The following is a 27931-nucleotide window of genomic DNA, read 5'->3' as shown; positions in this document are numbered from 1 at the left end:
AGAGTTTGCATTGCATTATTAACTTAAGGAGCCACCCAGGAGAGCTGGAATTCTCCTGTTTCTTTAGTACCCCTCCATGTGGGCACATGCAGAGGCTTCCCTCCCAAAGATCCCAGTTTTTAGGCCCCTTTTACCCAGGTGTCTGTCATTTGCATCAGCAGGTGATCCATGCACATATGTCTGCTGATCGCAGCAGTTCAGAATGGATATCACTGTTGTGACATTTGTGCCCATCCAGTTTTTTTCCTCTATCCATGCTGCATTGGAGAGAAAAAAACTGAACTTACCAGACCAGTGTTAGGGCGTCGGATGTAATTGGACAAGCCTAACCCCGATCCGCCATGATCAGGCCCAAAACAGGCGAAACAGAACTCTGTTCCCTTTGGTTTTCCAAACCTGGACCTGGAGTTTCCCTTTGGTTTTCCAAACCTGGACCTGGAGTTTCCTTCCGAATTTGGTATGAATGCACCCTAAGGCCTCATTCACATGAGAAAAGGCCGGCACGTAAAGCTCTGTGCTGCGTGCACGGCCGCATCGGCCAGCTCCCCGGAAGGACAGGTGCTGTGTGTGATTAGTACGCAGCCCCTGTCCTTCTCTATGGGAGTACGTGGCCGTACGCCGCCCTACGTTCACCCCAAGTGCAGGTCCGTACGGGTGCAGGTGTCCCGGCTCGGATGCAGACAGGATCCATCCTGTCAGCGTACGAGTACGGACACCCGCACTAGACATGTGCCATTCGTTTCGTTCCGAATCGAAATTCGGATGAATTTTTGGAAATTCGGACATTCGGATGTATCCGAATTCCGAATTACAGACATAACGAATGCAAACGAATCCGAATTTCCATTTCCGAAATTCGGTAGCGTTAGTACGAACGTTCGTTTCGTTTTCTGTTCTTATTCGTTTCTTATTCGTTTCGTTCGTTGGAGCAAAGTGACATTAGAGAAGGAGAAAAATATTTTTTCCCCCTCAAATGTCACTTTTGCTGCAAACGAACGAACGAAACGAATAAGAACAGAAAACGAAATGACCGTTCGTACTAACGCTACCGAATTTCGTCCGAATTCCGAATCCGAATTGACTTTCACACCCGAATCCTGAAAAACGAAATAACACAAATCCGAATTTAAAACGAAACGAAACTAAACACATTTTTTGGCAGTGCACATGTCTAACCCGCACCCACACGGACATGCAGGGCGGGTGAGCGTAGGGCGGCGTAAGGCCGCGTACTCCCATAGAGAAGGTCAGGTGCTGCGTACTAATCACATGCAGCACCTGTCCTTCCCGGGAGCTGCCCGATGCGGCCGTGCACACAGCACAGAGCTTTACGTGCCGGCCTTTTCTCATGTGAATGAGGCCTCAGAGTGAGCACTCCAACAGTGTCTAAGGGCTTCACCACCAGCATACTGTATATTTTATCCTCCACTGGCCAGTGGTGTAGTCAGGGTGTCAGAACTATAAATAGGTCATACAGATGTTTTAACAGTGTTTGCTTCTAGTGGTTACAGTTGGATTACCCTTGGTATTGTCACATTGTTTAAAAAAAACTACCTGCAGGGCTTTCTTTCTTTCTCTTTTAAAGCCTACTTTAATGTTACTGGTAGGTGGGTAGGTTGTCGCATCGGTTCAGAGCGGGAGAATGGCAGAAGAACCCAACATTCCAGCAGCTTCTTAGGGAATCAAAGCTGAACAATACAAATCTTTGGGCAACTAATCATTCTGTCTGTCTGTCTATTAATCATATGGTGATATATGTAACATGCTGTTAGAATGTAACAAGTATATTTTGAGATATTTTATATTTTTTATATATATAATACTGTATATTTAATACAAACAGATTTTAGTTAGATATGACTATATTTTGCAATTTTGATGACTGCTTAGAAGGTCTCATACAGTCCCAGTCACAATAATACTTACTATGCAAGGATTGATATGAATGAAAGGAATGTAGGAGATAGAAGAAGTCCTGTTTAAGCTCAGTGATGTTCTCTATCAAAGTTTACATGGAATAGGGATGCACCGAAATTTTGGCCGCTGAAACATATCGTCTGAAAATAGCACTTTTGGCAAAATGCTGAAAGTGCCATCTTTCTACCGAAAATTGTGGTGCATGCCTGGTTTCTCTCCTCCCTGCTGGCCGCTGCTCTGTATCTCCTCTGACACAGAGAAGCATACCATGGGGAGGAGAGAAACTGTCACAGGAGGCCGAGCGGTGCGAGGGAGGAGAGCAATATGAGTGGCTGGCGTGTCACAAGAGGCAGAGCTCTTCTCCCGCACTAACAGCTGTCAGCTGTCACTGGAGGCTGATCTCTGCTCCCCGCACTGGGTTAGAAAAAAAAATTGGTTTCGGGTTTCAGCCAGACAATTTTTTTATTTTCAGTTTTGCTTTGGTTTTAAACATTTCAGGTCGGCGCACCTCTACTATGGACTCTTCCCACACCACCAAGTATCAGTGCTTAGCCTGACTTTTGATGCAGTGGCAACCATGCAATGCATTCTGGGAATAAGAGAGAAGTCCATATTCTCCCTCTTTCCCAGAAATTGTAAGTACAACTCCAACTGGCAAACAGGCTAGCAAGGGAGTGCAGGGAGATCTACAGTATGTATTAGCAGCAGGGGATGGAGGCTCTAAAGAAAACCTGCTACTTCTTCTTCAATGATCAAAGTGACAAGTTTACTATAAATATATAACTAGTTAAGCGCTTGCAGTGACTGCAAGTTTAATGATCTCAGTCCTTTAAAAAAAAAAAAACACATCTGATTTTCTATAACCAAGAACTTGCAATGACCTGAACATTAAATAGGACAAAGTGACCACTAGATGGCAGTATTCTTTAACATAATACCATTGTGGTGGCAAAGGAGAGCATTTAAAGGGGGTTTAAATGCAACATAATTGACTCAAATCTTAAGGGCCAAACATTCTGTTCTTTTCTGAGACATTTTATATACTGACAAATTAATATCTCAGACATATCATCATTTTAGAGAAACTGGCATTCAGATACCTGGGAAATAATGATTTATTGATTCTGATTGTGTTTAATGGCTGATTCATACCGCGCACCTTTAATGACGATATTATGCTGTTTTTCTTTAGCAACAGATTCTGGTGGATTAGACTCCCTGCTGTTATACAGAGATGATACAATCTTTTCATTTGACTTAAAGTACATGTACAGCTATTTTTTTTTCAGTATTGAATGAAGTCGTGAAGGATTAGAACCCCTGTCATATTTTTCTCGCTCTCTCTATTTATCTTGGTGACCATTGTCCCCGAAACAGAAAGTAACAGGAAACCCCAAATTGTACAGTTGTTGCAAGGACAAGACATGAGGGTAAATCTCACTTCATGGGAACGCCTGTTATGGGGACAGCTGTCCAAGAAGGGGATTCTGATCACAGAGATTTTCTCCCACTTCCTGTTGTATATCTGGTACAGGAAGTAAAGAGAAATCTCTCCAAGAGAAAAAGAATACCTATACCGTTTTTTCGTTACGGAGTACCAGTACTGATGGTTTTTTTGGTACTCACCAATACCCAATACTGATACCGGAAGTCCCATTAGGGAGGCCAGACGGTGTGCAATGACTCGCCACCTGGCTTCCTGATTAGCAGGAAAGTCGTCTCCATGCTTTCTCGTCACCAGGTTACGAGGAAGCATGGAGCCGGCTTTCTGGCAAATCAGGAAGCCAGGGGCGGGTAATACCTCGCCTCCCGGCTTCCTGATTGGCCAGCTTCTCAACCAATCAGGAAGCCGGGCAGAACATGATTACACAGTGCCAGGCTTCCTGATTGTCCAGAAAGCCATCTCCAAGCTCCTTCGTCACTTGTTGATGAAGGAGCATGGAGCCAGCTTCCTGGCAAAGCCGGAAGTCTGGCGCCGTGTAATGGCTCGCTGCCCGGCTTCCTGATACTGTAAGTTCGGGTATTGGGCTAGGCATTGGAGCATTTGGGTGAGTACTCAACCAAATACTCTAGTATCGGTATTGGTGCATCCCTAGTTTTAACCTTTCCTTACTTTATCCACATCAGGTTGTGTTATATACAGTAGTATATGTACTTTTTAAAAATCCTTTCCAGAACAGTGGGGGTATCTATAGCTGCAAAAAGGGGGCCAACCCCATTATAATGACCACGGTTTTGGTATGGGATGTCCCAACAAGTGCATATAGCTGTAATTGTGTTTGGTGGTAAAATGTAAGTCAATTAAATGTAAAATACATGCATTATCCTTGTATAGCTATAATATATCAGTGGTCTTTTAAAGCAAAACTCAGTCTCCATGCACATACATTCATAAAAAAACAGCGTATACCTATCTGAATCTATCTTTATATCGATATATATATAACACAGCCTGGAAGATGGTGGAGATGCACTGTGAGCTGTTCAGGTTCTACTGACAATTCAACACTTAAAGCTTCCTGACAAGAGGAGAGAGAGAGAGAGCAGTGGGGACCTCTTCAATGTATTAGTCCGTCTTCATTGTCCAACCAACAGGCTGGCGGCAGGACCATGTTATGCTGCTTAATTGCAAAGGAGAAAAGTGAGGTCACCAGCTCTACAGCAGGTAAAACAGTTTTCATACATGTATTGTGGTTCAGCTGCTCGCCCAGAGTTCATTAACCACTTGAAGACCAGGTGTTTACACCCCCTTCCTGGCCAGGCCATTTTTCAGTATTTGGAAGAAAAAAGAAAGATAAGGACATAAATAGAAAGACGAGGAAAAAGAAGGAAGGGAGGGAAGGAGGAGAGGAAAGGAAGGGAAGGGAAAAGGGGGAGCAAGGGCAGAAGGACAGAATAAAGGAATGGAGGAAAGGAAAGACAGAATAGGGAGAAGAATGGGAAGTAAAGAAGGGAGGAGGGAAGGAAAGAAAAAAGGGGAAGAAGAAAGTGAAGGAAAGGAACAGAGGAAGAAAGGAAGAAAGAAAGAAAAGAAGAGAGAGAGAACGAAAGAAAGCTCAGATTGCAATAATGTTTATGAGACTATATAGTGCAGCATGTGATGAGTCAGAGAAGCTCCCGGAAGCTTACAGCCAGCAGCGAGGAACGATCACTAGCAACATAAAAAGATAATCTCTTCATACGACTTCCCAGGCACCAGGTAGGATCCCAGCCTGTCCATATAGATTTACTCTCAGTGGTTTCACCTTCGTCTCGCTGACCTACTATTCTGTTAGGACAAGTCTGAAAACAAAAGCTTTTGCAGCCCTGGAGGATTTAAGCAAATTCATGTGGCCACCATCCAGATATTTCACTCCAATATGTGGCTGAATTGTTCTTAGAGCAGAGAGGGAATGGGCATTTTTCTTACACATTAGCATCAAGATCTCTATTCAGAATGAAATATGGACTTGCAAAATAGGGCAAACAACTTGAATGTCTGCCATTTATGATAATTTGTATTTTTCCTAACTTTCACACTGTAAAATGTCATGTGTCTGGTGCTAAATATCCCAGCGCCTGTCCCCCTGGGTTGGTTTGATAGAGCACACTATGAACTAAGAACACAAACAACTTTCTACTACATGACGGTAAGAGCTCCAGTGTTCCGGTATCAAACCCTGAAATGAAATAACCAGTTAAGTCCTGGTTTGCCGGAACCTCTAGAAAGTTGTTAAACATATTTCAAGAAGATCAACACAATACAGGGCTGGGAAATTGATTTTATGGTTAACAAGATACCACATTAAATACATTTTTTTTTGTTTTAGATGGAGTGGAATTTTTTTTTACGTTTCTGTGTGCCTTTGGGGGGAATGCCCCTCACTTTCGGTCCTGAAGACAAAACCGGAATTGAGAGAAAATCTCTTCAATCTAAGGAGTTAAGCCCCTTCACCCTTGACAGTTGTCACAATGACACCACAGTGTCCCCAATGGATGATTTCTCATAACCTCTTATTTCAGTGGTAACTGTTACATTTTTGATTTTCCATGACTTTCTATTCCAGTGACAACGGTCACTAGGACACATAGAGAGCATGAATCTCTCTAGAAGGGACCCAGAAAGCAATATAAACCTGATAGAGCTTCTAACACCTCCACATCCAAAATTAAAACATATCCTTTAAAACTGAACAATGGGCTGGTGTAAACTTTAACTATGCAATTCCCATCCTCTAACCCATTGGGTCTCAACTGGTGAACCCAAAAGTGGTCATGACCCCGTGTTCAGTGGGTCACCACATGCCTTCCACTTTTCTAGGTGAGAGGCTCTTCAGCCTCCCCTAGTGCAGAACTGTCCGTTCTCGCACAGAGCAGCCATTTAAAATATGCTGCCAGCGCCAAGTGTCAGCTTGAGGTGGGGTGAGCTGGGGCTATGGCCATGAGGGAGCTCCATCCATACGTGCATTGCTTACAGCTCCCTCACGTGTCCTGTAGAGATGCCTGGACCAGAATGATGTCACATTCTGGCTCCGTCACAGCACAGCAGCCCACACTGGACCCAGGCTAAGGATCCACTCCAGTTCTCGTAAGGTAAGGAGATTGGGTGGACCTTAAAAAAAATGAAAACATTTTTAATTAATTAATTAATGACCAAAGACAAATGTGGGTCCTGAGGTTACACAGGTTGAGAACGACTGCTCTAACCCATGTGGTTTAAATGTTTGTTTCATCTAGGGGTGATGAATAACCATGAATGCATACCATATTCCTATCTACTCCACCAATCAGCACTGACGCTCCTGGGATGTCAGAAGTTTGCCAAAGTGACAGGTGCACTTTAAATCAAGCTTGGCACAGACAAGAAAATATTCTGTGTTAGCTAATTTGCATATTAGAATTCCTGTTTAGAAATCTAAACAGCTATGCCACTATCAAATATAGGATATACAACATTTTTGTTTAGAGTTCTATTCCAAGTATCTTTTAGGACAAAATCTAATCTAAAAAAGTCTAAAAAAAAACCAGGAAGATCTGCTGAAATTACTAAATACAATTAATGAACATTTCTACTTTCTCTATAAATGGAAGAGAAGCATTTATGCCAACCATTGCCCATGGGGGCATACCAGAACAGATGGATTCAGCACAAAAAAATTGGCTCCGAGTTTTTGGGATTGATTTCAGGCAGATTGTATTTTGCTGGGGAGCAACCTCAGCATTAGCAATAGCCTAATTGATTATGGGTATTTTTGTGACAGCCCAAGTGTTTAGGTTTATCCTGTTAGGCCCGTGACAAAGCTGTCAGGTACGGAGGTTGGCATGCAGCGTGGGAGCTGAATGTGGCCAGATGAAAGACTCCACCCTCAGCCAATTGGCTTGCATGTAACAGCCAAATTGATTTTGCATGCTGACGCACAGGTTTATACGCGCAAGGCAATAGGCTGAAGATGACATTTTTGATCTCAGCTATGCAAGCTCTCGCAAGCTGCCGTGTCAGAGTGAACATGACATACTGCACGCGAAGGTCTGCACACCACTGCTCCGTGCTACTTTGCGTGCAGTGTATCACAGCTTTTAGGGTTACCATGCGATGCAATGCAACACACATGCAATGGCCACGTGCGTTGGGATGCAATTAAGAAATAATGGCACTGCAGTGCACCTAACATTGTAACATGCGATTTCATGCAATGCGGGGTCGTATGTGGCATCGCATACGCACACGTTTAGAGCAACTATGTTGCTAAAATAGTTCAAATTAAAGGAGAATTATGGGGAGAGTGATATACACTCATCCCCATAATTGGAGCTGACGTGAGGCATTGCAGCTGTCACAAATCGGCTCTATAGATCAAGAACTGAGCGATCACATACCGCTGATCGCTAAGTTCCCGATCTTCTCCCTGCAGAGAGCGGTGACTGACTGGGTTGTCAATTATGCTGGGTATGCCATATTACTTATTCTTCAACTTTTTTTTGATCACTAATAATTATTCTTAAACCTATTGATCCCTATTATTCTTCAACTGACTGATCACACTTACGTACCTTGAGTTATAGATTAAATATTTTTTAGCAGAGATTTCCCAAGAACCTGAAAACTATTTAAAGAGTTCCAAGGTTGAGACAGGCAGGGTCAGACTAAGGATTAACCTGCAGTTGAGGTTAGTTTTTTGAGCATGAGAAATTATTTTTAAAAAAGTTATAAAAATGTTTAAATGTAAATAAATATTAAATTAAAAAAATATATATGTATGGGTGGGGACTTTAAAAACATTTCTTTTAAATTCTTTTTTATGTGTAACTTAAAAAAAAAATTTGGGTGGTGGCTTTTATTTTGTTCCCCTATTTTTTTTTCCACTAAACTTTATTGCTATCACATACGGGGGCTAATAAAACCCCCCTATGTGATAGCAAAATGTGACAGGTCCTCTTTATGGAGATTATCAGAGATCTGCTCCATCAGCTTCTTTCCAGCTTCTGAAGCTGGAGAGTGACACAAGAATGCGGAAGTGATGTATTATACAACACTTCCGCATTCTTGCAGCGGAGAGGGGACCGGAGGGAGCTCGTGTAACGATCTCCCTCTGATCCCCTGTGACACAGGCACCATGCTGATCCCGGGCTCGCACCGGGCACAGCAGAGCCCGGGATCAGTGGGACAACGGTGGGGGGGCGCGGAGGGGGGCGGCACCGATCGTTACCCCATACAAGCGATCCGCCGGCTCTACATGTTAACAGGCATTGCTGCCTGTTTTAAATATCGGGCATTTCCCGCTCGCGCACGCCAGCGCGCGAGGGGGCGTGTCTGAGCGGACGTCTAAAGACGCCCGCTCAGATCTATAGAGCTCCCGGCCGGCCGTTTTTTTTACTACGGCTGGCCGGGAGGTAGTTAAAGAAGAAAAAAATAATTAAAAGGAAAACAAAAAAAAATGTTTTTTTGATTTAAGCAACTAAGCAGCTAGCTCCGCCCAATTGTTTCTTATCAGCTGACACCTGCTAGAGTCTTCTAGCAGGTCATGGACAATGAATAACAACTGGGCAGAGCCGGCCGTGACGTCATGGTCGGCTCCGTCCAGTTGCTATTGTTTAATGGCAGATCAGCGTCCCCAGGTCATATGGGGACGCTAATCTGCAATTACAACTGGGCGGAGCCAGCCGCAATTTGCAAGGCGTATGGTCAGCCTTTCACCACGCTTCAGCTGTCATTTCAGCTCAGTTGAGCCAAAGCATATGCCTTTGGCTCGGCTGAGCCGCTCGGCCGCCTTCGGGAGCTATACGGGCTATAATGAAAAGCACGTACAGCAACCCTTCGGTTAGACTGAACCGAAGGGCTCCCACAACTGAAGCTAGCCGAAGGATCAGCTGAAGCTACGGCTGGATCCTTCGGCAGCTTTGTGAATAGACCCCTTAGTATTAGAAGGAGTGGAGAAGGACTAGAAACTGTGTTTCTTTTCTTTTTAAAAATTAAAGGTTATTAGTAGTTTATCATAGAGAAAAAACAAGTGAGACAATACAGGAAAACAAAGTCCTCTTAGGAGAACAAAGGGTCAACATGGGAAACAATTCAAAGTTGCAATAAATAAGTTAACTCAATCCAACAACTGCTGGGTTATTTGTCAACATTTGCACAATGCAAAAATATCCCCAATGTATCTAAAGTAATAGAAAGAGTAAAAAGGAAGTACAAAAAAAAGAAAGGTAAGTGTGTAAATGAAGATGTGCAACAGAGCCCGGGCCTCCCGAATATCCAAATATGTGGCATTTTACTGCTACAAAGAACTTGGTTGACAGCAATAAGCGGAACTTGTCGGTTATGGGGAAGTGCAGCCATACGCTCCACAATTCATAAAATTGAGGATGGTGATCATGAATACTAGCTGAGTGCTCTTCCATCCGAGAAATACATTGCACCTCTTCAGCCCATTCTTTATGGTCGAGGGGGACCAATGATTCCCAGCGTCAGATTTTCATTTCTGTCTGTGCCCGTGTTGCTGATTTTCCCTTACTTCCTGTCTGGTGAAATTGTTCATCAGAAGAGGAAGTGAGGGTAAATCTCTCTAATAGAGCACCGGAGAGCATTATAACAACAAATGGATTGTAATCAATTATTTTGACAGCTACTTATTTTAAAACAATATCCTGTTATTCAGTTTGAACAGAAATTCCCTTTTGACATATATACTGTATTATACACTGCAACATCTAGTAGAACATGACACAGTGTATCAGAGTGCAGCATCTTGTCTGCAGGCATAACATAACATATTTGTGATTAAGCTTGTAAAATCCACACTGATAATCCGGTAATCGCTGAAATCATGTTGAGGCTTTTGTAAGGAAATATAGCGTGACTTTGATACATTGATGGATCCCAGTCACAGTCCTATCTGCTGTGTCAATGAACTCCTTGCATTAATAACGTTACAAAATGGTCTTATTTTCTTAAAGGATAAGCACATCCTCACCTTCGATTTTCCCCGCTTCGCAGAAAGGCAATTTTTTACAACAGAGTGTAGTTTACAATGCCAGCCCTTGACAGTGCTTCTAAACTCTGGCACTCCCTGTGTGGCCTACATTAGGTTTTTATTTTTTGGGAATATTTTGTACACAACATCCCCAACTTCCTAATCAGTACAGCATCGGCTGCCCACTTTGGGCAGAATGACACTCATATCATTCTACCCATTTCCTGTGAGCCCAGCATGTAATTTATTTAGAGGTTTCCCATCACACTCCAAACCGACTATCCTAATGTTTACATTAAATGGGCTCTGAAATGGCCAATGGGTAGGGCCATAAAGGGCTCAGTCACACCAGATGTAGTGCGTTCTGGCCCAATATTGGCCAGAACACACTGCATCGCAGTGTGTTGTGGGGCAGGAGGGTGCGTGGCAGTCCATTGAATGGCACCGTAGCCACGCCCTCCGGCCGCAATGCGATCGGCCGCACGGGATTGCAAGGCACATTATGCCTGCGGTCCGGTCCGAACAAAATAGTGCTTGCAGCATTTTTTCCTGACCGGACCAGACCGGACCGTGCAGCTGATCGAATTGCGACCGGAGAGCGTGGCTACGGTGCCATTCACTTCAACGGATCGTCACGCCCTCTCCTGCCCCACAAAAAGTGAGTCGGCCGCAATGTGGGCAGTGCGTTCTGGCCAGAATCGGGCTGGAACGCACTGCATCTGGTGTGAATGAGGTCACCAGGTCACCAGCACACCAAGGTCCACTTCATCGATCTGTCTTTTATTGACCTTTAGTTAGAAATGGTGTTACAAGCAAATGCGTTTCTTCATCAGGCAAAACAATGTGACCAAGCAAAAGGCTATTTAAGTCCAGTCTGCACTTGAATAGCTTCTCTGAAGTGGAAAGGTGACACTAGGGGTCTAATAGACCCTTAATGTCACTTTAGAGAACCTGTCAACACTAATATGCTATCACTTAGGGAGCTTGTTAGTCCCACTATGTAATAGCAATGAAGTTAAGTAAGTAAAATAAATAAATAAATAAAATTAAATAAAATAAATGTAAAAATACCAACACAAAGTTTAAGTCCCCTGCGAACGCGCACATACTAACAGGCATCTGATGCCCCTACATATGAAAATGACAATTGCACTTCACATGTTGGTATCGCCGCGTGCGCCAGAGTAAGAGCAATCATTCTAGGGCCAATAATGATGGTTATCTCTAAACTGATGACCAGTACAGGCTTTTAAAGCCTATAAACACTTTGAGGTACTGTATTTTGTCGCTGTTTCACGACGCACATCATTTTCAAGCTTGGCATGTTGGGTATCTATTTACTTGGCACAACCTCAAACCAAACTGGGAATCCAGAAATTTGTTGAAAGTGATGGATAGATGGAATGCAGCGCTTACTACATAAAAGGGATTTCTTTCAATTAAGCTTTGATTGCATTATCAAAAACAACTCTACTATGTATTCCTATTACAGTGCTGATGTTATAACAGGAGAGGATATGAAGGGACTTTACAACTACTTATATAGTTAAGCACAATCACAGATACAAGGCACACAAATATCAATAAGATAAATAAAAAATATACAAGTGCAGTAACATTCTAATGATGCCACTTTTATTCCTGAAAGGTGACATAAACTCTTAATTAAGTCTTTTGTGTTGCTCTGATTTCCGGACGTATAATATCCCAGCTCTGAACCGAGCCTATTTTCCTGTTTTTGTAAACCAGGTCAGCGAACTGGCGTATCTTTGGCTTGAGGGGACCGGGGTGAAGTCACCAAAGGCCAATCATAAAAAATGAGGTAGAGAAATTTGTACAGAGCCTGTCTCATGCAGGTTGATAAGCTGAGCAATACCGCGGTCAGCACCATGGGGAACAGCCTGCTGACTGAATCCTATTTCCGTGGAAGCAGATGGCTTACCCCTGACTACAATATTCCTGCCCTTCATAAGGAATGCAGACTTTTAACAAAAATCAATTTTGTATTATAAAGATGGAGGGAGACATACCTTTCTGTGACCGGCCTCTGTTATTTTGGGGATGTCAAATAGCTGTCCTGTATAATACTGAACGCCAGAAAATAAAATGAGGGCAATTGAATCACCTTCCTTGTCAATAACTGACAGAATATCCTCCGTCCTCAGTGTTTGTTCCCCCTAGGAAAAAAAAAGAATTTACTTTTCTGAAGGCAAATTAATGTTAAGGTTTATATATAGAAAAGGATAAATACATTAATGAATAAGGAAAAAATAAATACATAAATAATAAATTAATTTAATAAAAATAAATACATAAATATATATACAGCATATACATACATAAACATTTAATGTGTTGAAGATTACTGGCCCGTAAATGGGGTGGCTGCATTTATTTTCTTTTTTCAGGTTTATTTCCCTTTATTTTCTCCTTGTGATCCTGCCAGTAACACACTTCATGTGTTGCAGAAAAATGCAGCCTGTCTGAAGGCAGCATTGCAGTGTAAACAGGGCACATAGAAAACACATGTTTTTTTTTTTTGCCATCTGTGTACCATTGTGAGAATTTCCCTTCACTTCCTGTCTTATAGACACAGTATTAAGTAAGAAGAAATCTCCAAAGTGAGGGAAATCCTCTCTTAGGCCCTTTTCACACTAAACTAGCATTGCACCCGCCCTCTGCTGCAGTTCTCCATCAGGTCCATCAGCAGGGGGTGGGTGCAATGCTAGTTTACTATTGGCTATTGCAAATTGAAATAGCCAATAGGAATCTAGCAATGCATTCCTATGGGCAAAAAAATAATTAATTATTCTGACACGGCTCCGTGTCCGAATAAAGAAAAAAAAAGAAAAAGCAGTGTTTCTCTCCTGGGCGGCCGGGAGCGGGAGACTCCCAGAGCGCCCGTGAGAGTATTTTTTTTTTACGGCAGCAGAACCGCCGGCCAATACTGTTGGGCGGAGCTAGCTGTCATTGCTTGCTCCGCACAATCGTTTTCTATTTACTTTTTAAAAACTTTTTTAACAATTTAAAAAGGGACCGAGCAGAACAATTTTTTTTTTGTACTTCTTTAACTATTTTTCTGTTCTGCTCGGTCACTCTGAGGGACCGAGCAGAACAGCCGAGCCTAATGCCGCTCAGCGGCATTCGGTTATTCACTCACTGCTGTTCGGCATCTATAAGAATATGCCGAACAGCAGCGAGTAGCCTGCAGGTTTGGCTTAGCCAATCCAAAATCTGAGTTGAACTCCTCCTGCACTTCGTGAAGCCACCCGATGTACGGCTGATTTCAGCCGATATACGGCTGAAATCAGCCGTGCCAGCCTGAAGTGAATAGCCGAATAGCGTTCGGCTCACCTCGCTTTAGGTCGGTCATTCACTCAGCTGCCTATGGTAGCTGAGTGAATAGACCCCTATGTGATCAGGAGGGTATGCGTGCACAGATCCCCTCCTGATCGGAGCAGTACGGAACGGATCTCACTGTTATGACATCCGTGTCCGTCCAGTTTTTACCCCCATCTTGCAGTGGAGGAAAAAACTGAAATTACTGGACCCCTTCTCTGTCTATGGAGAATTAGATAAAAAAGGACACATCCAATGTACATCAGATTACCCCTTATCCGGAATAATGAGGTCCAGCAAAATGGAGCACTGTTCCGTTTGTTTTTGTGGACCAGGCTGGAGCAGGGGGCAACCGGATGTGAACGGTAGACATGTGCACAGCATAAAAATGTGTTTTGGACAAAACGAATGCAAAGGTAAAAACCTTTTCATTTGTTTTGTTTGATGAAACAAATAATTATGCTGTTTTAGATTCGGAGGCAACGAACCTCCAAAATCTGAAAGCGCCCATCTAAAAAACAGAACGCACAGCGGCCACATTGACCATTGCGCGTTGTGCATATGCATGCCGCCATCTTGGAGACAGGGCACATGACATGAAGCCGGCGTCGGGTGACATCATACGCATGCATGGGCACTGCCATCTTGGATGCAGCAAGATGGTGGTGCCCATACGAAACAAATTACTACAGGTGAAACTCGATTAATTAGAATATCGTGCAAAATTAATTGCAGTAAGTGCTGCAAAAGGGGCCCAAACCAAGTACTGAGTACATATGCATGCTTGTACTTTTCAGAGGTCCGATATTGTTCTATGTACAATCCATGTTTTATTGATTGCATGTAATAATCTACTTTTTTGAGGTTGTGGATTTGGGGTTCTTGGCGTTTTCATGAGCTGTAAGCCATAATCATCACAATTATGACAAATCACGGCTTGAATTATCTTGACTTATCTTGTAGACTTACATTGGGCATCCGATTGGGTCTGCCTGAAAAACTGACAGGTGAACCTGATCAGACCGCCCCTCTGAAAGGGGCCTTCCGGCCCAATAACATTATCATTACAGGCATTGATGTGACAGGGTGTCTGAGTGGCATCCCCATGCACCTTAGGTATCAAGGTGCAGTGCAGTGTGCTGACGAAAATGCTGCATACATGCTTTTTGGTCTGTTTTGGCACATTGGACAGCCCATTCAAATTAATGGGCTACCCTAAAGCATTGTACTTTAAACACACTGCAGCAGACCAAGCTGATGTGGATGGGCCCTTAGACAGTTGTCATTGAAACAGGTGTCTTCATTGGAAGATTTACATTCTACTCCTGTTCTGGTGACAACTTTACATTTTGGATTTGCAATCACTTTTAAACCTAGTGACATTGGTGACTGCCTCACTTTGACACATGGAGACAATTAATTTCCCCAACTGGGGCACAAACGGCAATAAAAACCCAACAGAGGTTTTATAGATCCTCTAATCTGACCAAAAGTGAAAACACAAGTTTTGGTTTTGTCTTTAGATACATTTTAAATTCTTTTAAATAAACATGAATGACCATTGTGTAATAGGGACATATATGCTGGTCATCACGTTTTAGTTGGGTGTGTGAACTGCATCTTCAGTTCTCATTCTCACTACAAAGCTTGCTAACATTCTCTGCTGGCCAATTATATGTGAGGGAGAAATATAGAATGCATGTAGAATTTATATACTGGCAGCAAACATTACTCCTAAGAATATGCAGAGTGGCTACAGCATTCTTAAAGAGACACTGTCACACTACACATTTTTAATCCAAACACATATTTGTAAGGAAGAGGGTATATACTGACCTTGTCAAATGTTCACACTGCTCAAAATTGCTCCAATGTGTACAAATAGTCCCCTGAAGTCTTCTGGGAAACTGACACTTCCTGGAGTGTCGGTCTTCATGGTCCCTGGCAGTACTCACTGGTTCTTCCATCTAACTTCATGTAAGTATTGTATCTTACAGTGATGTGACATCAGAGAAAGGAACCTGTGAGAGCTGCCAGGGACCACCAAGGTCAACACTTCCAGAGGTGTTGGTTTGCAAGCAGATTTTGGCAAACCAGTTTTCTGCAATGGAGCAGTGTAGCGTGGATGGCAAGAAAATCCTTTGATTAAAAACTTTGTAATGTCACAGGTTCTCTTTAACCGTGAGCTGTAGGGAAATATTAAAATACCATTTAATGCAGTTGTGTATTCATTTAAACTTCAGCTAAATACACAGGTAAAATTCATATATGGGAGCTGTTTTATCTGTCAGGAGAGTTGTATTCCTGTGCATCCAGTTCTGAAATTCGCACATCCCTGACACACATTGGAGTAGAGAACGATTGGTAGCCAGACATTGGCGAGTGGTAGATGGTTCAAAGCAGTCATAGCCACTAAATAGAACATTGGACTTGGTAGTGAGGCTCTCCACACCAAGAATGAAGAGAATTATTGCATTTTCAACAAAATGTAGTCAACATAAGAACAAACCAACATATTTTGGGGGTCCCAGGGCCCCCCTTCATCAGGTTTAAAAATGCAACAATATTTGGGTAAAATTAATCAGATAAAGCGAGCTTCAGCAGCCAGTTTTGGTATCCTTTATCTATTTGGACCCAGCAACTCATAGGCCCAAAATCATGCAATGCAAAGAGCCCTGATGAAGCAGGCCCTTTTGAGCATATTGGCTTCATATTTTGAATACATTCTGTAAAAAAAAAAAAGCAATAAAACCCTTAGAATTGTCATGCCTGGTGCATCACTTGCATGCACCCTCCTCCATTTCTATAGTGCCTATTCAGAGTTATTGAACTCTACATCCAAAGCAAGAATACATTTTACAGTGTATCTGTAAGAAATTCATCAAAGCAACTGGACTTGCTGTATATTTCTGAAAGCCGTTTCACTGGCCGTCCGGCTAGCCACCTCAATTTGAACGTCTTCAAGAAAAAAAACACCATTTGCTTTGATTCATTTCTTATGCACTGTAGAATGTATTCTTGCTTTGGACAATCAGTAGAGATCAATAACTCTGAATAGCCACTCTAGTAACTTACTCAATTACTCTGAAGAGGCACTCTGCATTGAGATAGCTAGTTGGATGACCGGCAAAATGTCTTCAAGAAAAATACAGCGAGTCCAGTTGCTTTGATCTATTTCTTACAGCTGTACCATGACCTGGATGAATGAGAACCTTCACAGACACATTCTACAGTGAATCCAGTAATTCAATGTATTACTTTTAAGTGTAAGCAAATAAAACATTGGCTGTTGTGTCAACACAGCCAATGTTACCAAGACCTAATGTGAAGTAAATCCAAGGTGAATGTGATCAGCCAAAAATTTAGTTGCAGCAAATGAAACATCCTTTTTGGCTGCTTTGAGTCTTATTAGCACTGCGTTCTTCACCTGGGGTAAACCATGCATTCCCATTTGCTAGAAATAATTAAATCTTTCCTAAAGGCAGGCAAAATAAAATGTTTATGCTCCAAGAGACTAATTAGCTGAGGGGATATGGTTATTTATACTAGCTTAATGGGATTGAGAAAGGTTTTAAGGAACTTAGCCTTTAAAGAAATGAGGAGTCATAAAATGGCATTCATTCTGCCGTATGTTCTTTTTAAGGATCTTGTAACCTTCTTAAATGTTAATGATGGTGCTGCTGAAAAATCATCTTTTTTCTGGGGGGAAAAAAAAGACAGGAGACTGGATCTGATTAAAATCAATTGAGTGCTTGTGTTTTTAATGATCGTATACAGTACATCCAAAAGGAGAAGGTTAAGGCGAGGTCAGATTTCCTGACCATGTCTTGCACTTTATTAGGGGCAAAGGGTATTGGAGTGAAATGTTGGAAGGGGTAGACACCAGACAGATGTATCAGGGACCTCTGCTGGTGGTTATAAATATATATTTTTAAACTGTAAATACCCAGATAGAAAGGATAACTTGCCACAAACTTGTGGCAGGGTTAAATTGTACAGCACTTTTGCATTGATTCGGAGACTTGCAATACAGACTTGCTGTAATTGTGCAACGAAATTGTGAAGCTTGGCAAGTCTAGCAATAGTTTAGCAAGTCATTTTCAAACTTGCAGCTCAGTTGCTTGCTATCTGGGTACTCCTTCAGGGTTATTCACTAAAGTGTGAAGAGTTTGGAGAAGGGAGGAGAAGGGAGGAGAAGGGAACAATCTAGGCTAAAATAGCCGATTTCGAAAAATTCTCCAATTCAGCTCACTTTCCAGTTCAGCTATGTTGTCCTAGATTGTTCACTTCTCCGGCCTTCTCCAAACTCTTCACCCTTTAGTGAATAACCCTGCTTGACTCCTGTTATCTGGAGACTGGATTAAGAACAGTCGGGTTGATTTACTAAAGACAAATTGGCTGCTCACTTTGCAAGGGAACTTTCCCTTAGCTTAGTAAATGTGGTTGGAAATTCACTTGGCAAAGAATATCAATCACGTGCCCTTTTCCTCGCACATGATTGGATGAGCAGAGTTTCACCTCATTCGCTAAGCTAAGGGAAAATTCCCTTGCAAATTTAAAATTAAACATAAAGTGAACAGCCAATTTGCCTTGACTAAATCAACTCCAAAGCCCTTTATCCAGTCTCCAGATAACAGGAGTCAATGTGTACATAAAATCAACAAAACTATATCCTAAATCCTTAAGCATTAGGTCTTGATTACAATGTAATTGTATACCATGGAATTGCTATCATTTGTCCCCCCCGTACAGGATGCTGCTTTGAGGAGGGGGTATGTATTTATGGAGAGGTATTGCATGCCCCTTTGTAATATATACATAACAATACTTGCCAGAGAACCTCTTCATAGAAGCCATTATCCAAATAAAACAACACAGAGAGGACAGTGATGATGCTTTGTTAAGACTGTAAGAACATTGCCGTATCTGTCAACAGAACCCTTTCATCTGTCCCAGTCTGTAATTAATGAAGACATTGGCATAGTAATAAAAGCGTTCGGTTTTATCTCCCTGAGGACGTCCATTACACTAATCCAACCACTAACTAGCAGAATGCTATATTGTTGGGCCACTTTCTTGATCTCAGACAGGTCCTTGAAATAGAAACCGAAATCAGAAGGTTTCTGGCAGGATGAAGCACAGATTAAGGCCTTGGAAGTAAAATGTGGAAATAGAAAGTCTGAACCAAACCTTGTGGGGATGCACTAACAGCATGCTGGATTCCACATCGAGTCCATGAAACTGAATCTGCGACTCCACCGCGTACTGCAAAACAAGAGTTTTTAATTTTTAGAAAGTGCTGATTTTTTTTTTTTTATATTTCACCACAAAACATAATCACCTTATATTTATACTGTATAGTCACATAGTTAGATATTTAAAAAGAAGTGTCCACTGAGTTAGATAAAAAAATAATAATAAAACCCACCTTGCAACCTCCGAAACCCAAACCTGCAGCTGAAGTTTTCTGATCCCCAAAGGCAATCATTTAATTCCCCAAATCAAGAATCTTTGATATTCTGAATCAGTCAACATTGACAGGGTTATTCACAGGGTGATGAGTTTGGAGAAGGGAGCAGAAGTGACCAATCTAGGGCAACATAGCTGAACTGGAAAGTGAGCTGAATTGGAGAATTTTTCCAAATCAGCTATTTTGGCCTAGATTGTTCACTTGTCCTGCCTTCTCCAAACTCTTCACCCTTTTGTGAATAACCCTGTAAGTGAATTTACACATGCTTGGGACAAACATAGATCTATATACAGATGAAAAGGTTAAAAGAAAGAAAAAAAGGGGCAGAATGATGGACCACTTGATCTTTTGTGCCACCAGTCTTCTATGTTTCTATGATACTCTCCAGACCAGATCAGACTGCTATAGCATACCAGGTCCGGAATATCCAAACCTCACCCTGACAGGCATTGAGCGCAGGGACAGAGTTATTTCCCTCATGCCTAATTATACTGGTTGCTTGATATCCCCTATTGGACATCCTGCAGCCACATTTATTGTAAGTATTAAATAATATATATCAAATTTCATACTGTTATTTTATCTCTGCACTGCAACATTTTTACACTTAGTCGGATCTCCCCTGGGACTTTCGCCCTCATTTTTCCTTCTACCATTTATGGAGTCTTCTCACCGTCATCTTAAGAACATAGCCAGTTAATTTTGTACAACAGAAACACATACAGACCTATTAAAATCCAGACCTATCAAATTACCTAGAACCAGCTCCTATATAGCAAAGAACCCTTTCCATATACAGAGGTTAAACCTCTTAGTCTCAAAGAGTTTCCTCATGTCTTTTCTAGTAATAGTACAATATGAAATGTATTACCGGATATCATCAGATCTATATCTAAAGTCTATGACTCTTCTAATACAAGAAAATATCTTGCTTGTTCTAGAAGGAGCATATCTGCATTGCCTGCTGGTATTATGTCTCTGATCTACCAGGATCCTTCCCCATTATTGATTCACCTAGTTTTACTCCCACTAGATTGTATGATGTCTGATGTTTAATGTTTAAATTGCATTGTGAAAAGCTAGGAATAGATGTTTTGCTCACTCCATTTCACAGATTTCAATTAACAGATCATTTGCTAAATGTTACCAGAGCAAAGAGGTTTTTGTAGAATGAGCCAACAGTTTACCTTTTAGACCAAGAAGGGAAAAAATAAACCGTGGCCTTATTTAGCCCAGAGCAGAGCGCAGTCAGTAATGTGAAGACGCGACTAATCAGAAATCAATTTCAGGAAGCAGCTGGATATTGGTGAGTCATAATTTGACTTTTTTCACCAACGTGTTTCCAAGTCTTTCATGTTATATGTGGACTCCCACATATATAACATGCGGTCAGGAGTGCAATGGGTACATGGACTGTAATATGTGGACTCCAGGCGCAAAAATCCAATGCAAAAAGTGCTATTGTACCAGTATTGATGGATCCTAGTGTTATTCATCTTGTATCTATGCCTATAATAAAAGTGTTTCAGAGGATCTGGACAGTCCTTCATTACATCTACACCCTGCAAAGGAGAATGGTCACAAGTGCAGCTCATCTATGAATATGGTGCACAATCGCCTACCTGCCACTGTGTAGTTTATACCAGGCAGTGGCAACATTACATCGCTGTCACCTTGCTCTGGAACCTCTCCCAGTGATTTGTACCTGGTCTTTCCCCAACCAACTTATTGGCAGATCTTGTTTGTTCTTGCTTGACAAAGCTTACTGCTACACCCTAACTGCCCCCCATATATTTATACATAGGCATACATACACAGACTTGAGGAATCCTAGATTCCCATCTCTTCAACTGTCCCTTACCTCCTACAGCAGGGGTGCAGTAATGAAGCAGGGAGCCTGGAACGTGGTCATGTGACCACCCCTCGGCTTCCTGATCGGATGGGAAGCCGCAGCTACGCTCCCTCGCAGCTTCCCAGGCACCCGAGGACTCCTGATTGGATGGCAATCCTGGGAAACTTTAGTCATGCTCCCTCACAGCTTCCCAGGACTGCGGCTGTTATGTGAGGAATGTAAGTGGCAAGTGCTCCTGCGCTCTGTACCACTGAGCCGATCACAGAGAGATCTTTGTGATCTCTCCACCGGCTCATTGACTCCTGTTGCCGTTTTGATGTTGCGCTCCGGGTTGTTAGGGTGTGCCCAGGCACACCTGGCACACCCTGTGCGCACACCTCTATAACATGGTACATGAATATTCACAGTCACTCTAATAGATCTCAAATTATAGGCATGGAGGCATTACTTTTTGAAAAACCCTTGTATTTTCTGTGTGCATGGTAGCTGTTTGCCTCAAGTTCAGTTTGAAGTGAACGCATAACTACAAAAACTATTTTTTTCCATTTCCGCTTCTGTAATCTTTGATCCATTCCCTTATTAAAGACTATAGTGAAGTTTTCACTTTGATCCCTTAGGAATCATTTTGCTCCTGTGTAAATACATGATGTTTTAAACACCTGGTACACAGTATTGATTTCAGATTGTGCAGTAAAAGCATCACGAAGCATTGACGGCAATGTCCGGCACGTCTTGTATTGCAAGTAATAGGCACGATCTTACCAATTGCTTTGAAAACAGTATTAAATCAATAAGCAAACACGGCCCTCACTGTTATATATGTTTTCTTAATTGACTGATGGGAAATGTTACCTTCCACTCTAATGCCAGCCAGTTTTAATGCTCTTTGCTTTGTGTTGGGGCTTATTTACTGTATAATAATCACCATGGCAGGTATAAGAAAATGTACATTAAGGTATAATTATCGGCCTGAAAGGATCGCGGCTTACATGGTCAGAAGGAAACGCTTTGGCCTCCAGCAGGATCTTATGGCGAGCTTTTGTCGGCTTGTAAAAGGACAGCTGTAAAACAAAGAGATGGAAAGGCATTACGGCGGGAGTTCAGCAAAGCGAAGCCTTTTACTGCAAAACAACCCTAATGACTTAATGAGAGGACCCTTGAAAAATTAGGAGAATTGTATGCTGCGTAATTGCAGTGATATAGAACATATCATAAAGCGCCCCACTCACCCTAATGCTTCATTTTTTTTAATGCTGTACTCTGTTCAGATATAAAAGGTACAAATTAATGCAGCTCTGCAATCATAAATTCATCATTAAAATTAACCCTTGCAGTGGGGCTACCCTGGCACTGCAAGGGTTAAGTGCTCGGTTTGGTCTAGGGGCTCAAAAGTAGCAGAAATATGAATCCGATCTTATGTCACATCTGACTGCTAGACCAGTCCCTGCATCCTCTTCTCCCCCGGGCTCCGGCGGTCTAAAGACCATTGACGTCATTGCCTCTAATGCAGGTCCATTGGACATGAGGACGCCGAGGGACATTCCACGGCCAGAGTAGAGGAAGGTGAGCATTGACTGCCATGGGACTGAGGATCAGGTTTTATTTTTTACGCCCGTAGACCAAAACGAGTACTTTACCCTTGCAGTGTGGGGGTAGCCACGCTGCAGGGGTTAATTTTAAGAAATCCTGCAGTTTTTATTTAAATATATATATTTTTTTTATTCAAGCGGTGTAATTCGACCTGATATCAGCCTCCTGCTGTCTCTGTGTAGCAAAGCTCTGACAAGTAGAGGGAGAAGCAGTGCAAGGAGACAATTAGTTTGCATGCTGAAAAGAAGCATGCTGATAGGAGGGCAGAGCAGAGTATCAAAGAGATGATCTCACCATTATGCTGCTTCTCATTTCACTGTCTAATCACAGTCAGTGTCGGGTTCATTTTTTTCCGGGGTTCCAAAGAAGTGGGTTGAATTATACTTTTTTTCTGTCTAGTAGCAGGAAAAAGTACTGCAGAGGAAAACTCTAGATTGGCTGATAGGTCTCTTTAAATAGCTGATTTGTGGGGGTTCCAAACAGGATGTCCTCACAATTATCAGTGGGAAGAAGAAAACAATTTTGATTCTTTTCCTGAGATGTACATAGCACTGCCTCACAGCACAGCCATGGTCTAGCAGAAGAAAGAGGAACTTGACCATTCTTTGCTGTTTTACCTTCACTTCAGGTCCCCCTCTCCCAGCCTGTGATTGAACAGTGAAAGGAAAAGCAGTGAGCTAATGAGCTCATCTCTCTGCCCCTCTGCTTTCTCCTCCTATTAGCGTGGATCCTGAAACTGCAACACATCTGATTGGTTCCTTGTGCTGATTCTCCCTCCCCCTTCTGAACTGTGTTGTACAGTAGACTGGAAGAGGCTAATACTAACTCAGATTCTGGCACTTACACTGTTTTTTTACACAGAATACAAGACGTTCTGTGACCAGGCGAGGCAGAGCACGATGTGAGACATTTTTATATTTTTAAGAGCCCAATTAGCTTAAATCCTAGATTAATCCTCAATTTTTATAAGGGGATTTTAAAGCCGAGCTGCAGGAGGAAAAAAAAAAGTGTTTTTGCCCTGTGTAATTTACTAATATTTTAGCACTAATGATGGGTGTCTCATCTGTGGTTGGCTGCTGCATTAGTTAAAATGATCATTTTTTTAATGCAACTTCCGACCACAAAACAGAGGGGTCTGTTTTTAAGCAAATCACAGAGCCATGCACCTTCCAAAGCTCTGTGAACCTTTGTTTTTGTGAGAACAGAGGCAAAAACAAAGGTCCTTAGTATAGATTCCTTACAAGTTACAAGTTAAATGTAATTTTGAATGCAATAATGTAATACCGCATTATGGCCACTAAATGAGGCTGAAGAGAAGAAGAAAAAAATGTGTTTCATATTCTCATCAGCTCCATCTAGTGGTTAGAGTACAGTGTTACATTTTACCATTCCAAATTACATCATACGTGTACAGAAAATAGACGAAGAACATTTGTTTTTGCATCTATTCGCACAGAAGGGACATTCACATACGGTAAATGGCTCTGTGAATTGTTTATAAATAGACCTCATAGCCTCTGGTACAGAGAAGGCACCGGGTCACTTGATTGGCACTTTGCCCATTTGAGAAGAGTAAACCATGTGATCTCTCTTGCCCATTCACAGCAACCAATTTGCACTGCAACCAATCAGCTTCTCTGTCTCCTTTTCAAATCTTACCTGAACAAACTGAAGAGAGATGCTGATTGGTTGTGTGAATGGCCAAAGTGCCGAACAAGTTACCTGCTATCTACTCTGTATTAGAGCCAGGGAACTACAATTTGGTAGCTCGGTGCTTATAGAAGGCTTGGGTGCATAAAACTGATTAAGGGTAAGTTCAATTTCCCAGGTGAATTTGGTAAATTTGAATTACCCCCTCCAATCTGCCCCCCCCCGCATGCTATACTTACCTTTCGGTGAATGCTCCTTCCCCGCCAGTGTGTGGGTGTACTATATCCATTATCTGTACTGCTGTGTAGCACAGCCCTACACTCTGGATTTAGAATTTTGCTTGCAAAGGGCAAGCACTCGTTGGCCATTCTTAGTTCTTAGCAAGAAGCACTTCTCATTGGTCGGCACAGTCACAAGTGCTTCTTATTGACTGCGCTGATCAATTAGTGGTTACCATTTGCAAGCAAAGTTCTAAATCCAGAGCCCAGGGCTGCACTACACAGCAGTACGAGGCATGCATAGTACACCCCTACCGGTGGAGGGGAATAAGGATTCACAGAAAGGTAAGTAAGGGGGGAGAGGGGAGCAGATTGGAAGGGGTAATTCCTTTTTCCTAAATTCACCTGGGAAAGTGGACTTACCCTTTAACTAATGCAGCAGCTAGCCACAGATGGCACACCCGTCATTAGTGGTAAGATATTAGTAAATTGCAAACAAACAAAAATTATTATTTATTTTCTTCTGGAGTTTCCCTTTAATAAAGAAAATTGAGGATTTGCCTCTGATTTCCTGCCAAGATAACCGGCGCTGAAAAATGTAAAGAACCCAGAAGCCGGAGACGATTATTGTTCCGTATTTGCTTCTGTGAGTTTGGAAGGAAACAATTTCTTGAATAGTAAAAGTAATGATTCTCAGTGTGAACACGCATAATAGATAAGGAGAATCTGCAATTGAAAGTAGACCATCCAGCGCAGGGGAGAAAAGACTCACCATCTGAAGATGCAAATTAACCGTCAGTCCATTCATTAATGCCACCTCTCCGGTTCTGGCACCTGCAAAACAACGTTACAGAAATCTCAGCAATTTCCTTTTGGTCCCTTAATTTCCGTTAATGTGGAAAATCTCCGCTGCGCAGAAACTGAGAAAGGCATTTTTTTTAAAGTGCCACAAAAGTAAACCTTGCAGTCTATTTATTTCTCTCATTTGGCGATCGGAATAAGAAAGACAATAAAGTAGTCGCGTTTTGTAGTAAACCGGCGCCTGATTTATGGCCGTGATTACTTTCCCGCTGAATCCGTACAAACTGCGTTTTAGTCGGGAACACAGGTGAAAATGGGAGTTTAAAATAAAAGAGAGGATGGAAGCAACACAGGGTCCTGAAATATAGGAATGAATGTGATTGCAAAATTAATCACGTCCCTTCAACAATACCAAGCAACCTAATCTGCAGAGGCAAGCAATATGCTCGCCGAGCAATCCGTTGTGGTGTTCCAAAAAAAAGGCGCTTTGCAAAATGCTCGGGGCTCCGCATACTAAGCGCTATTTGTATCTAAACTGACTACGTGCCTTAAAGGATATCTAGTAGGGTTGCACAGATACCAAGTACAGTACTCGGTACAAGTACGAGTACATGTACCGATACTTTTGAGCTCCAAGACTAGACTAGAGAAAATTTAAAAAATTAGGAGGCCGCTGTCATGTGTAAGGAGCACACGGAGCTCCTGGGATTTGTACATCTCTGTTTTAATGTATGATTTTGTTTTTATAAATATAAATAAAGGGATGCACAGATACCAGTTTTGCGAGTACGAGTACTGATACTTGCCGAGTACTTACAAGTACGAGTACTGATACATTTTTGTTTATTGTCATGTGACAGTTTTTCTAAAACAAAACCTACTAATGATTTCAGGACAGTGGTGGAGTGCCAGAGCCAGGTCCCAGCTGCAACCGCTGCAACCCTGGTAGTTCTCATGAAAATGCCAGGTATCTGCACTGGTACTCGAAAAGTATCTGTGCATCCCTAATATGTAGTAGTAAAGATTATCACCAGCCCATCAGCAGTCACTACAGCACCCACCACAAGGGACATACCAGAGGAGTGCAGGAGGATTCTTCTACATTGAAGGATATCTAAAGCCAAGAACTTATAGTCGACCTCTACCCTAACCCTTTTGATTACTACAGATCTCTGCTTTATCTGCTTCTTTGGGGTCCCTAGGTGACATTAGGGGTCTGAAAGACCCCTGATGTCTCCATAAAGAGGACCTGTCACATTATATTTGCTATTACATACTGGGGTTGTTAGCCCCCTAATGTGAAAGTAATACGGTTGAGTGTAAAAATAAATTGAAAATTAAAGGAAAATTAGGAGGCGAGTGATTTTCACTCAGCCTCATAATCTGAGCCAACCTGTGACAATGAAACTGTCACAGGACGGCTCAGTAGATCGGGAAGTGAGCGAACACATACTGGCGCTCGCTCACTTCTCGATCTATCCGTGCAGAGAGCCGTGACTGTCACTCACGGCTCCCTGCAGGGATTCCCCCCTCCCTCCCCTGTCCAATCTTCCAGCGCTGACTGGCAGAACGGATGGGGGAGGGGGCGGGTACAGCTGGCTCTGCCTCTAGATAGGCAAAGCCAGCTGTCACTCACGCAGTTGGCTGCGGCGGCGTCTCAGCTGCAGCTCGCTGTATACTGAGCTTTGGGTGACGGGATGATGCTAGTTTGTGTCCTCCCGTTACCCTTAGGAGAACAATGGGGAAAAACCCTGACCCCATAGTTCTACTTTAAAGTAACAGATACAAAAAGAAATGCAAACATTTTTTTTTAAAAGTCCGCTGCCCCTAGCGTGCACGCACATACAACGCAATCACACTTTAAATGCGCCTACGTGCAAAATTTGCGCCACGCATGTTACATATTGCCTTGAATGTCTGAGTGAGACCAATAATTCTAGGGCCATCAATCACTGGTAACACTAAAATGATGAGCAGTAAAAGTACCCTATGGGAAATTTGGGGTATTGTTGTTTTTTGCGGTTTCACAGAAGCACGCAATTTTAAGAATTGACATGTTTGGTATCTATTTACCCGGTGTGACCCCGTCTTTTATATTTTACCAAAAAATATGGTATTACATTCTGTTTCTGTGCACTAAATTTTATTTATAGTGTATTTTATCCTAAAGATACTTGTTTGATAAACATTTGTGCAAATACCATGCAACATAAAAAATTGCAACCAGCACCTTTTTATTCTACAGGGCCTCTGCTTTCAGAAAATATGTAATTGTTTGGGGGTCTGATGCTGTTTTCTAGCCAAAAATTCACATTGTATCATGTGTGTGCAAATAGTAAGAAATTGCTCAAGACAGCAAGAGGATAACCTGGCATGGGTCCACTGCAGACACAATCACGAAACCTCCCTTGGAAATACAATACACCAGAGGAGACGTAGACATAAAATGGCTGCTGGAAATCAGCAGCACTGAGATGCAACAAAGAATTTAAAAGGTGAAAACAAGTATTTTGTTCTACAAAATTGTATTTTTTTTATGATACGCTCAGCCTCAGTGAACTAAACATGCAGTTAGGGTTTACATGGAAGATTGAAGTTCCATGTTGCCAATACCAGTCAATCTCAGCCGTACTTTTCTTCTAGC

The 27931-nt window shown here is 42.2% G+C and overlaps 1 protein-coding gene across 1 annotated transcript in view; it reads right to left on the bottom strand.

Moving 5' to 3' along the window:
* KYNU (kynureninase) overlaps positions 1 to 27931 on the bottom strand; it is a 75885-nt gene that overhangs the window by 21326 nt on the left and 26628 nt on the right. Inside the window, exons 5-8 of the mRNA XM_018554052.1 lie at positions 25259 to 25320; positions 22018 to 22089; positions 18897 to 18971; positions 12398 to 12544 (exon numbers count right to left, since the gene is read on the bottom strand). Coding sequence (XP_018409554.1) covers positions 12398 to 12544; positions 18897 to 18971; positions 22018 to 22089; positions 25259 to 25320 — 356 coding nt within the window. The remainder of the gene's footprint in view (positions 1 to 12397; positions 12545 to 18896; positions 18972 to 22017; positions 22090 to 25258; positions 25321 to 27931) is intronic.

This window comes from Nanorana parkeri, unplaced genomic scaffold, assembly GCF_000935625.1.
Source record: "Nanorana parkeri isolate BGI_ZX_2015 unplaced genomic scaffold, ASM93562v1 scaffold140, whole genome shotgun sequence".
NCBI lineage: Eukaryota > Metazoa > Chordata > Amphibia > Anura > Dicroglossidae > Nanorana > Nanorana parkeri.
The sequence above is the reverse complement of the archived record's forward strand: the minus strand, read 5'-3'. Positions and strand labels throughout refer to the sequence as shown.